General features: G+C 48.2%; 1 protein-coding gene across 1 annotated transcript in view; it reads right to left on the minus strand.

The window, feature by feature from the left end:
* Positions 1-11,731, minus strand: part of ERBB4 (erb-b2 receptor tyrosine kinase 4) — a 397,396-nt gene extending 385,665 nt beyond the window's left edge. Inside the window, exons 1-2 of the mRNA XM_059820585.1 lie at positions 11,713-11,731; positions 11,029-11,180 (exon numbers count right to left, since the gene is read on the minus strand). Of these exons, the coding sequence (XP_059676568.1) occupies positions 11,029-11,180; positions 11,713-11,731 (171 nt within the window). The remainder of the gene's footprint in view (positions 1-11,028; positions 11,181-11,712) is intronic.
* Positions 11,732-12,103: the final 372 nt, after the last annotated feature.

Below are 12,103 nucleotides of genomic sequence, written 5' to 3' on the forward strand. Positions count from 1 at the left end.
ATTTACTTTGAGGATCTCGTCTCTATCTTGGGCTCATTAAGGTTGTTTTCTTAAAGCACGAGCATAAATTTTCTTACAAAATGTATTTTTAGTATAACCTCTCTCTCCAGTGAGCAACATCAAGCTATCACTATTATTTTTCCTGCACAAAACAGTGCACGTTTGTCAAAATCAGCATGATATTTCTACTTTGCCTTTTGACATTTTCAAGTTTATTATGTTCAGACAGTACCTCAAAGCACTTCATTCTTCCTCTCTGGTAGGACTAATGACCACCAAAGGGGGAAAAGAAACACTACGTGCTATTCCATACAGCATGCAGACGCTATTACCCTCCTACTTCAAACATGAATACTAGAAGTCGATGAGACGCGTTGCACTTAATCACCTGCAGAAGTACCGCCTTAGACTAGGTCCTTGTCCCTTTAACCAAAACCTCTCGATTCCACCTTTCCGTGATGATGTTTGACACTGGGGACATCTCACCTGCGAAGTCAGCAGTACTTGGTTTCACACGCCATAGGATTGCTGAACTCGGAGCCAGGACACATCCTTGTGAACGCTCCCTTGACACGCTATTTTTGAGGCAGATGCTCAGGAAGGCCAACTTCTCCCTCCGCCCCAGCCTTCCTGGGCACCTACACAGGATGGCTGCACGACACCCGTGGAGCCATAATTGGATGGCCCAGTGCCAGTATCAGGTTTGGGGTGGGAGTGTTGCTGAATGCTGCAGCCTGCACAATTGTGCTGACGTTTCTCTGAACTGTAAAAGCCCTCCGGCAGCCATCTACAGAGGAACCCTTTAAAATTGATCTGGTTTAGCACAAAAACTGTTGGCTAAGCCTCCATCCGTCCCTCTGCTCCTCTACCCCTTGGATACAGCTTACAGCAAAAGACTTTGCTTTCCCTTTCATACGGCTTTTAACAGCAATTCAAGCCCATTGATCCAGGACTCTGGATATTACAATGCAAGATTATTCAGCGCTCTGACAGTCAGTTTGTTTAATTTCATTTTATTCCACAGTAAAATGGGATTGGAGGGAGGGAGGGTAGAGGAAAAATTGGCAACGTATTGCCTAAATGCTCAGGAAAACAGAAAAATGTCACTCAAAGGAAAGTATAACACACTTCCACTTGGCGCAGACTGCTATACCACAATTATATCTGTACCTACAAGCATACATATACCTCGTCTGTGCCTCCCAACTTCAATCTCTGTTCCACAGAAAGATTTGAGAGGGCGGGTGGACGAAGAAGAGAATAAATAAGCCTTAACGACACCTGAACAAAGCTTGTCAGTGAACAGCATGAAACAGTGGAGTTTATGCCACCTCCTAGCTAGGGTTAAGACTAGGCTTGAAAACTCATTACACTCACTATTTACACTAAATAACCTTTCTTTCTATGGTTGGAAGAAAACTACTCATTTGCTTTATAACCTAATAAATCCATTTATAATTTAAAAGCATTTGCAACTATTTTTTTTTTTTCTGTTCGTTAGTTTAAGTTTACTCCACTGTTTGCTTTAGTCCAGCTTCAATTAGGCCAGCATTTCCAATCACATCGGTAGGGGAGAGGTTTACATTTACAAGAGTAAGGTCATTAACAGCATAAGGTGGTTGAAAGGGAGGGCATAATTGGTTTCACTTGCCTAGAGGGAAGATCAACTTCCAAGAGAAACAACACCTAATTAAGGAGGTTTGCACTGTTTTATTTTTAATCATGTCCTTTCTCGACTACCAGTATTTTTACAGTACCCATCACAGCAGCTTCTGGGTTCTGGCTTAGCCACAGGTATTTTGCAGATGCGCAGGAGCTGACAGCATCAGACCCCTACATGGACAGACAGAAGGAAGAGCCTGATGAGATGCTAAAGGTAAGAAAAGAAATAAATTAACAGTCTGTATTCAATAATAAAATAACAAGCCTGGACAGAGCTGTGAATCTCGGAAGTTGCATTTTGAATTCAATTCCTGATCTGTATTTTAGTCGGTGCTAAGCTTCTGGGCGCCAGAACCAGTTGGAAAGCACAAGTTTGTCAGACACTTTGCTGGCCACGCACAGGCGAAGGCAAGTTGTACCGTGGCCCAGTGAGGTGACAGTGCTGGCCCCGGACACGCACAGGGCAAAGCTGGGCAGGAGGTTTACCTACATCTCAAAGATCCCCGGCAGACCAAGGAGTAACGTGTTTCCACCGGCATGCATTGATCATGAAGGGAACGGCCAGGGTCAGGACGTACCCCCAAACACAGCCCCACATAGCAGGAGGGGAACAAGATCTGTGTAAGAGAGGAGGAGGAGGAGGGGGAAGGTCTTCCTGGCTATTGCTGATGCTACATGACCAAAGCGCAGGAACACCTCCATTTCGCAGGCTGCTCAACAGTTTAAGCGAAGAGCCCCAGACCTGTCTGTGACATTCCCAGGGGCATGGCAGACTTTGCCAGCTCCTCCAAACGCTTGCCCCTACCATTAACATCCTTCACACGCTGCCCAGGCTGAGCTACCGCCAGCTGGCACCCATCCACCGCATTACCTCTGCCAAACCTGGAAAGCACTCCACCTGGAAGGGTGAACCCCATGTCCTGAGTGTATTTTTGGCACTAGGGCCTCTTGCACCTCAATCTCCCAGCAACGGGGCTGGGAAGGGGGTGACAATACTGTTGAATGGCAAACATCACCTGCAGCTGTGGCTGGCACCCCATCGCAAGCAGGAGCGCTCCCATGCTGTGCCTCCCACACCCGCCTGGGCTTGCAGGCACCTCCACAGCACCCAAAAGCTGCCAGAGGGGCTCAGGAGGTTCAGCAGGACCAGCAAGACAGACAGACCCTCCCCCATGTCACAAGGACCACGAGTGCAGCCCGTGGGCAGGGGGGAGCTGCCCCACATAGCCTCCCCAGTGCTCTGCTCTGCCTAATGAAGGGCAGCTTTACAGCAACCATGAACATGGGATAGCAAGTGAAAAGGATATTACTGATCTTGAGCATGTGCGTGGGTCTGGGTTACTCTGAATAATTTAAGTCAGGCTTCTTTTATCTCTCTCCTGTTCCAGAGCCGCTACCGCTACCACGCACATGAATCAGACAGGCTTCCCGGGGCGGCTGGAGGTGGGGTGCCTCCTGTACAATGGGAGCTGAAAGGGAAATCCTGAAAGACAATTTAAAGAGACTCCTTAATTATCCCGGACTTCAAATCTTTACCTCTCATCTCAACATGTGATACAGCTGAAGGATGCTCCCCACAACTGAAGGGGATGCAGGCAAGGGCTGCAGGAGAGCTGGGGAAGCTCTTGGCAACTGCCAACACAACAAAGGGGGAAATGAAGCCCCAGGTCGGGATCCGTCCCCATGCTCTCCCGGAGTCCCGGCAGGGGAGCCTCTCCAAACGTGGCTACGCGTGTGTCGGTGAAGAGCCTGTTGACACCACCTGCTAGTCACTCCACACAGACGACGGCACCTGTTTTACACAGCAAATCAATCACAGGGATTTGGTCACAAGGGAACGTAGCCGCTTGTGCCTCCAGCGGCTTTGGCAGCACCCTCGAGAGCAGTCCGGTGGCAGGCGGGACATGACGAGCAGCTCAGTACCAGTCCCAGCAGACCCAGGCTCTCCTGGAAAAGGCCATCATCTGCAGCCCTCCTCCATTACAACCTCCCCAGAAAAATGCTTCCTGAGAGGGGTTGCACAGCACCTGGCACACACAGATGCAAAGGGCCACTTTACAGTCCATCCCCGTGCCAAACCAGGAGCCTGCGTTTCTGCAGCACGCGACTCTCCTCCTAAACACGAGTGGTTATTTCAAACTACATCTTTTATACGAAGCCACCAAAGATAATTGCTAAATTAACAGGGCAATAGCTAATGTACATCTATTTGGTTTTGGCTTGGCAAACCCAGCTCAAGGATTAATTGTATACTAATTCTCTTCTATGTTTGTTTTGCAGAAGCTAAAGATTTCATTCAAGCAGAACACCACCAGCTTGTACAGTCTAAGTTTTTCTCAGCCAAAAGCAAAGCCCAAACTCCATTGCAGACCTGATCTGGGCTGCTTGCTGGGGTTGCATTGCTGGTATGGAAAGGAGAAGAGAGGAAAGAGAGGTTTGTGCAAGTGGGTTTTTCAGTTTACTTTAGGGACAAGAGGTTGGCGCTGTGTACGGAAGAGAAAGGAGCCTCCTAGCCCAGTTATTCTGCCTGTTGCAATGCCCAGGACAGCTATAAAAATAAAAGAATAGGGCTGGGAGGAGTATAAAACCTGAGTCAAAATCTGGCTGTGGGGAGCTAGCAAAAGCATTAGCTGCTTGGAGAGATGAAGCTGCCAGGTTTGTAAACAACGTTAAAAAAAGGCTCTGCAAGAGCTGGACAGAAATAGCTGCGCAGCAAGCAGTGCCGTCATGGCAGGGCAAGGAGGAGGTGGGAGGTGGGAAGAGGGCTCGGGGTCACCCCTCCATGCTCTGCAGCTCCACCGAGGTCTGGCGGGAGGGAGCAGCCGCCGCAGCGCAGGGGCAGCACGGCAGGCGCAGGGCGGCTGTCGGCCGCTCGGGATTTTTCGTGCCCCCGAGTAGGCAAGCGTGGCCAGGTGCGAGGGGGCAGTGTTGGCAGAAAGGAGGGGAGGGAGGCAGATGGGAGGCTGGCGGCGGCGCAGGCAGCATTTGGGGGGAAGGAAGGGGAGGTGTGAGCAGGGTCCCTATGCTGCCGCGTTGCATCTAGCGGAGGAGATTCACCAGCCACGGCTACAGACTTACACCAAAGAGGCCTTTGCAGAGGTACGAATCAAGTGGTACCATGTCCTGTAACTACAAAAAACAGGCTGAAACCAGCCAGGCTGTTGAAAAGGGCAGTTTGAGCGTTCGAGGAAGGGAGGAAGAGGCTGCTAAGGACATACCTGCGTTACAGATGCCTGACTGGGACAGCACAGGAAAGCAGATGCTGCAGAGACACAGATGCTCACCTATCAGTGTAGTACAAGAGGGATAAGCAACTGAAGCACCAAAATAATGTAACACCTCCAAACATATTTAGGCCAGAAAGCACTGGATACCTTTTACCTGCTAGCTGGGAGGCTCTGGGAGTGGTGGGGTCAGCATGGAGCTGGGTGAGATTATGTTAAGAGACTACGTGGCGTGTGATATTCATCTTCAGTAGCAGGGACCAGGCACCGACCCCCCAGGCACTGTCCCACACATGAAGGGACGAGGGCAATGTGAGCACGGATCACCATAATAGTGCCTGGCTCCCAGCTACTCACTGCAGCTGCAGCACAGGCTTCCCATTTCACTACTCGCTTCTGAGCGCAGAACAGGTCTGCAAGATTACGCAAACCCGGGCCGTTCCTCACCTTGGCAATCAACCTCACCTTGGCCATTTTTAGACCAGTTTAAGCCACTGGAATTATTTTAAGCTACTGTTTCCACAAAAGCAACGGGAAATGGCAGAAGACGCTGTCCTCCCGGAGGAGAGCTGTATCACACATGCTTTTTGCAGTTAGCCTCTGCTCCCACTCTACCCTGTGACTTAGGGATCCAACTCCCTTTAAACACGGCTCGGGTTCATCCAACATAGTTGGCAGCTGATCACGGCTAGTGTAAAACATTTTGTCCGTGCCAAAAGCACCGCCTGGCATGCCGCTGGCCTCTTGTAACCCACCCAGCACAGCAGCTGCTTTTGTCGCCATGTGCGCAGGACGCCCTAGCCAGGTTTGAAGCAGCAAGTTGAAGGTGCCCTCTTTCCACCTGGATTTGTGTGGCACACGCAGTCCTGCCCCTCGTGCCACTGCTGGCACACCATTTGGCTCTTTATGCTTCATCTTCTAATGGGCAAGGTAGTAGGAGGGCAATTACAAGTAAATACATACACGTATTTGATTTCCAGGTCTGTAATTACCTGGAGGCCACTTCGCCTCTTGCCAACCAAGGACACCACGTGCTGATGAGGCTCTCCTGATGCAACTCCCTGCGGGAAAAATGCTTACAGGGCAGCTTTGCCCAGCGAACCCCCGCCAAATCCCTGTGCTGCTGTGGGGCCGGACTGCTATGCTTTCCAAGCACTTCTGGGGAAAACCACCCTCCACATAAGCATAGCCACTCTGTAACCCCTCTTTCTGGGGACTCCTGACAGGCACTACTCCACATCCTGCTCCCTTTCTGCTAAGCTGGGACCCTATTGAAGCCTGTCAACTGGGAATTAAGACATAATTTCGCTGCGCAAGAGGATGCATGGCTGTGCTGCCAGGCCTTCAGGAGCCATATGTATCATCACAGTGATCTGCCAAGCAAACTGGACAAGGCAATACCCTCCTGTCTCCGCGCTCCCCCTCCCGACACATCTGTTCAGGCTGCAGGCTCTTTCCGCGCCCACGTCTCCACTGAGCTCTGCCACCAGAGCTTTCAGAAGGGTCTGCTTAGATGCATTTTGCTATAAAAGACCAAAAAGTTTTTTAAAAAATAGGTTACTTTTTAAAAAAAAAACAGAAGCAGCTCCGAATAGCTAGGGGCCAGGCAGTATGGTTTGCAACCAACTCTTCTCGTGGCTGCTCTGGCAGTCCTCCCCCCTCAGAGGGGTCTCTCTGACTCTGTCTTCCTCCAAGGGTATAACACAATCAGAAGCAAAGACACATAAAACCCAAACCCCCAAATTCCATCTGCCACAAAATATAAAATGCGATTGTAAGGAAAGCGGTAAGTATGGGCTGACGCAGGTTTTCACTGAGCACGCAGTTACGTATGCTGACAAAGGGAAGATGGGGCTATACGTCCCTGCAGTAACCGCAGCAGCTGTAAAGCTGCCCACCATGAAACGCCCACCCTGTTAAACGGCAGGCAGAGAGCTGCCAATGTAGCTGTGGCTGAGGCTGCTACAGAGACACTATAGAGGTAAATGAAAAAATAGTTTATAAAGCAGTGGTAGATCATTTTCAAAGGCTGTTGATTGCGGTTAGAAATAAGTTTCATAATCATTTGGGAGAGTTATTGCAGGGAACAGCACAGAACTTTGGTCATGTCTTCAAAAATAAATAATCTGAATTGGTTAAATAAAATCCAGTCACAAGAAGACAATTTACTGACTGTGAATTGCTAAAAGCCTGGGGATTACACAAAGATAACTCTTGTTTACCCATTGTGTTTAACAGAACAAGAGTGCTTACAGAAGATTGTTTTGTGGTATACTAATTGTGTATTTTATTTCGAAAATTGAATATGGAGATGCTATTAAGAAATAAGAACTGTCCACAATACAAACTGTCAGCTTTGCCAAGTGAAACTAAAATAGGTTGCCGCTTCTTAAACCAAACAGTTGTTTGCAATATGAACCAATGCATGATCTGAGCTTTTCTCAAGATTTTTTCTGAAATCCAAACCAGGGAAATAAGTCTCAGCTCCAGCCTTGACAAGACTCAAGACAGGCACCAGCTCAACCAGCTCATCTAGTTTCACAGAACAAGTCCCAGAGCAAAAACCTGGCCTGTGCAGTTAGTTGAAGGATGCTGGTGGGTTGGGAAGCAGTGGGAGATAGAGCCCGACCTCTTCCCACCGTCACTGCCGACTTCCTGGGTGAGCCTGGAGATGTGACAGGGACAACGGAGCTCTCGGGGTCTGTTTTCCACCCAACTACTTGTCCTGCCCAGGACATGTCCTTCATGCTCTTGGAAACAGTAAGTGCCTTTCCCTACTGCAGCCTACGCCAGTGGAGAAACTGCCTTGGCCGTGACAGGGAGGTGCTATTCCAGCAGCAATGCGCTACACTAACCTAAGCCTCATTTCATTGCCGAAGCTTGTAGCGGTGGGACTCCGACAACTGAATTACCCCAGCGTACACTTTCTGTGGGTGAGCCTCAGAAGAATAACAAAGAGAACCGGCTATCAGCCCTCAGTCAGAAACACGTTACTTTTCCCAGCACTCAGGCTTAGACACATTTTTTCCTCCTACTGAGCACTCCTTTCCTCTGCCAGGACTCCTGTTGTGGCTGCCGTGTGGGGAAGCACCAAGCAGCAGGAACTCCAGAGCTGATGGAGCTGGAGGGTAGCACACGTAGAGGACAACTTCACATTGCAATTGCTCACCCTTGTTTTGGCCACCCACGGGCAAGCAATACGAAGACTATAACGCAATGAGAAGCAAAAATAAAATACGTAAAACTAAACCAGTGGATTTGTACTCCTGTCCTACACATGTACGAAAACGATAGGAGAAAACCACTAGTATACGCAATCCCTTCTTACATGAGTGAAGCTCCTCATGACCTCAAAGACATGCACTCGCTTGCAGGCCTGGAAGTTTAAGTGGTTGAGCATTTCATTCAGGTGACAGGCAGCCCTTCTTAGTCTTAACCAGCAGACATTCAGAGAGCTAACTCTCTGAAAACATAAAGCAAATGTACTTAGGGAATAAATGTCTAAATAAATATGAGAGATGGGATGCTGATCTTTTCATGTTCCCTCTGCAGGGTAAATAAGATTATGGGGTTTTTTCACTTCAATTTATTTATGGTATTCATTTATTATTGCATGATAAAAAGGCTCAGCATGCCTAGCTCGCTAGCTCTGCCCTCTGTCCTGGAGTGAGAGGGTGCCCAGCTAATCCGAGCACTAATGAGAAGGCAGGCGGGCGGCACACAACGCCACGGTACTCATCAGCGGGACGTACAGATAACCCAGGGGTATGCCTACCTGAAGTCCATTTGGTACAGAGAGAGGGCAATTATAGCAACAGAGTCTAACAAAAATTGAAGCAGGCTGGAGGACCATCATTTTGCGTGACGACTTCACCATATTTAAGTCTGAGAGAGACAAATAGCCTTTGTTTTAGTTATGTCCCATCTGCCACCTTCATTTGGCCATTAGAACCATTTTTAAAATGATAAAACAAGTAATACTGCCTAACTAATGAATGTCGAATTATCGGCGTAAATATGCCAACATTTATTTATTTATTTGCCTCCCCAAGAACATGTTCTCCTCTGTTTGGTTTTCTATTTTAATGACTACAATTTATCATATTAACTAGACTTCCAGTTTGCTGGGTTTTGTTTAAGTTCTGCTTTTTGCTGAGACAGCTGTGAGAGGGCAGTCTCAGGTAAGAGAAGTAATAAAACTAATAAAAAAGCGATAGTAACTGTCACCAAAAAGCACAAGTGACCGAACCACCTTCATTTACTACACAGGGCCCTTCTTTCTTCCTCTCATGTGCTGATTTTACCGCCCACTTTCCACCACTATTTTACTTATGGCAGCTCTCTGCAAGGAACGTTAATTCCCTAATTTCCAAATAATTTGCTTTCCGTACCTACCAGCAGGCAGCGTAAGAACGAAGGAAAGCCAAAGCGGGAGAACCGCCCGCGATGAATTCGAGCCATGTACGATGGCCCAGTCAGGGGTTTCAGGAGGCATCTAAAACTCCAGCGATGCCCGAATCATTGCGGGGATCCTGCCGGCGCAGGAGGTATCTATCTGCCGCCTGTTCAGTGCGGTGGGAAACGTTAGTCCAGCTGCACCAAGGCTATATATTTCACAGCAGAAGCATATGTGTTTTCCCCACCTGTCACAACTGTGAAATGTATAGATAGCGTTTACTTCCTAGGCATTCGTCGCTCAAATTAACAGGCAACCTGTTAGTCTGAGTGCAATTAGCACCCCAAACTTTACTCCAGACGTATCTGGTAGCTGAATTTTGCTTGCAGATCTTTTAGCAGCCTGGTGTATGCTTTGAGCAAATATAGGCCAACGTATAGAGTGGAAATCCTGTGAAATCCCCAACAAATTTAACATGAAGCAAAGTTAACACGCTGTTGGAGAATCGGCTTTGCCTTTCTTAGAACCCGTAATGGAAAGTTCACATCTTTACAAACTGAAATTGAACACTAGGTTCACTCGAGACTCGGCAAACCGAACGACTGAGTGTCACACAGCCTGCCAGGGCTGACTCCTACCGCCCTCCTCCTGCTGCCGGATTTAAGCCTGCCACTCCCCTGCGTGCTTTTTATGAAAATGCCAGTTACATACAGACACCCATCTTGAAACACGCCATGAACAATTTGCATAGGTATACATGAGCGATGCCATATGATACAGGCAAGGTAAACCCTCATTTGTGTCACGGCTTGACCACTTCTGTTGGAAAGCACAACCAGCACAGGCTGCAACCGCACTGCCACGAGCTGCCTTTTCTACCGTGGCCATCGTACTCACATACCAGTTTCTTCCGTGTTGCAACCACATCGTCTGCAGCATCCTCAGATGCCCACCTGAGTGCACTGGATCACTCTTTTACCGGGATATTTCTTCAATCATAATTAGTTTTGGAATACCAACTAACGGTGGGATCAAATTCTTTTAATTCAGCATTCAACTTTCCCTCCTTGTGGTTGCTAGCACGTTAACAGGGAATGCATAAACCAAACTGAACAGTTCCTTCATAAACCCAAAAGCATGATATTTAGTCAAAATCTGAAACAAGGAGGGCTGGAGGAGCACCCAACCCAGGCTCCACGGTGGCAGGGCAGCCTTCATCTATGGCAGACCTCCTCCGGATGCTGGAGATTCAATTAGGCTCATAACTCCAGTCTCATACACGAAGAGGATTTTATGTTCGTTCAGCGACCACCTTTTTTCTCTTTTTTCTTAAACACTCCACAAACGTTGCCCAGAGTTCTTACCCGGCTTAGCCTATCAGCCACTCCGTATATAGCATTTTATTAGGATTAGCTTCTCCAAGCCTCCGGTGCTCATCTGCGCGATTGTCTGACCTTCCTAAACCTCACCTTACCTGCCCCGTACCTACTGGCCACACACAGTGACAGAGACCTGCAAGGTGTCACCTTTCTGCGTAGTGACACGGCTTTCTCCCCGGAGCCCTGGATAAACCTAAACGACGCATACTCAGAGCATCTGCCACAGCAATGACATGGCTCTTGTCCTCTGCACATCTGTGACATTTTATTATCCTCTTATATTGCAGTGGAACTGGTGGGGAAGAGACCTGCCCTTCTCCAGCCTAGCATCCGTGGCTACTTCCCACGAGAAAAGAAGATCGCTTACCCGCAGGAAGGAGAGGTCTCGGTTGTGCTCAATGCTGGTGATTTCCAGGTTGCCCATAACTACCTCGCAGTTCTCATAGTACTTGCGCAGGGCCCGATACTGCTGCTCCAGGTCAGAGAGGGAGCTCAGCTTGTTCTCGGTGCCGGCACACACTGCAAGAAACCACAGGACACACAATCGGAATCAGTACGGAAGAGGGGCACAGGAGCAGAGAAGGAAATAAGGTTTGTATACAGGGACAGAGGTAATTGTAACAAAAAAACCTGAATTATTCACAGGATTGGGTCCTGCAAAAAACACCAGCACAAGTTACTTGAATATCAGCAGCAGAGGTGGGAAGGTACAAATATGGTCCACGATAATCTCAGCAATTTAAATACATCTCACCAAATGGGATGAAGTACTGGTATTTACTGCCAAATGTGCAGAAAGGCTGAAAATGCAGAAAAAATGCAAAACTAGTTGACCCCAGAACTTAAAGGGCCAAACCCAGGTCTTAGCAAAGTCCCTATAGTTCTGCCAATGACAGAATCAGACACTGAACAGCCACAGACTAAAGGACATCAGGCTGGAAAGACCCGTGCATGCGAGCTGACCTGGGTAATGCAATATTTTCCCTATTCGGCTGATGCTCAGAAGGGTCTGTCGGACAAGCCCAGAGCAACCTGACCAGAAGGTTTATACCCAACGTTGTTTCCCCCATCACTTCCCTTAAGACCCTAGCTCTTCCCAGCTTTATGCAATTAAATAGGAGAAAGACAATAGCAAAAAACCTATCGTCTTTCCACAAGCCACCAGACTGCGATCTGAACGTACAAGGGACATGTGTCAGATGAGTCAGGAGGTTTTTTTTTCAGAAGATATCCTTTAATATTACACTACTCAGTTCTGAATTCTGAAGTCCACTTCAAAGCTACTGCAGAATCACAGCTCTGCTCAGTCTATTACCCTGCCGTGCATCAAGCAATGACAAAAACGAATGCGGAAAAGAAACACAGAAGCAGCGTTTTACAAGAGCAGTTTTTCACACAGCGCTCAGCCCACCAGGACAGCAACGCTACTTAAATGGTCAGGT

The sequence above is a fragment of the Gavia stellata genome, chromosome 8 (assembly GCF_030936135.1).
Source record: "Gavia stellata isolate bGavSte3 chromosome 8, bGavSte3.hap2, whole genome shotgun sequence".
NCBI lineage: Eukaryota > Metazoa > Chordata > Aves > Gaviiformes > Gaviidae > Gavia > Gavia stellata.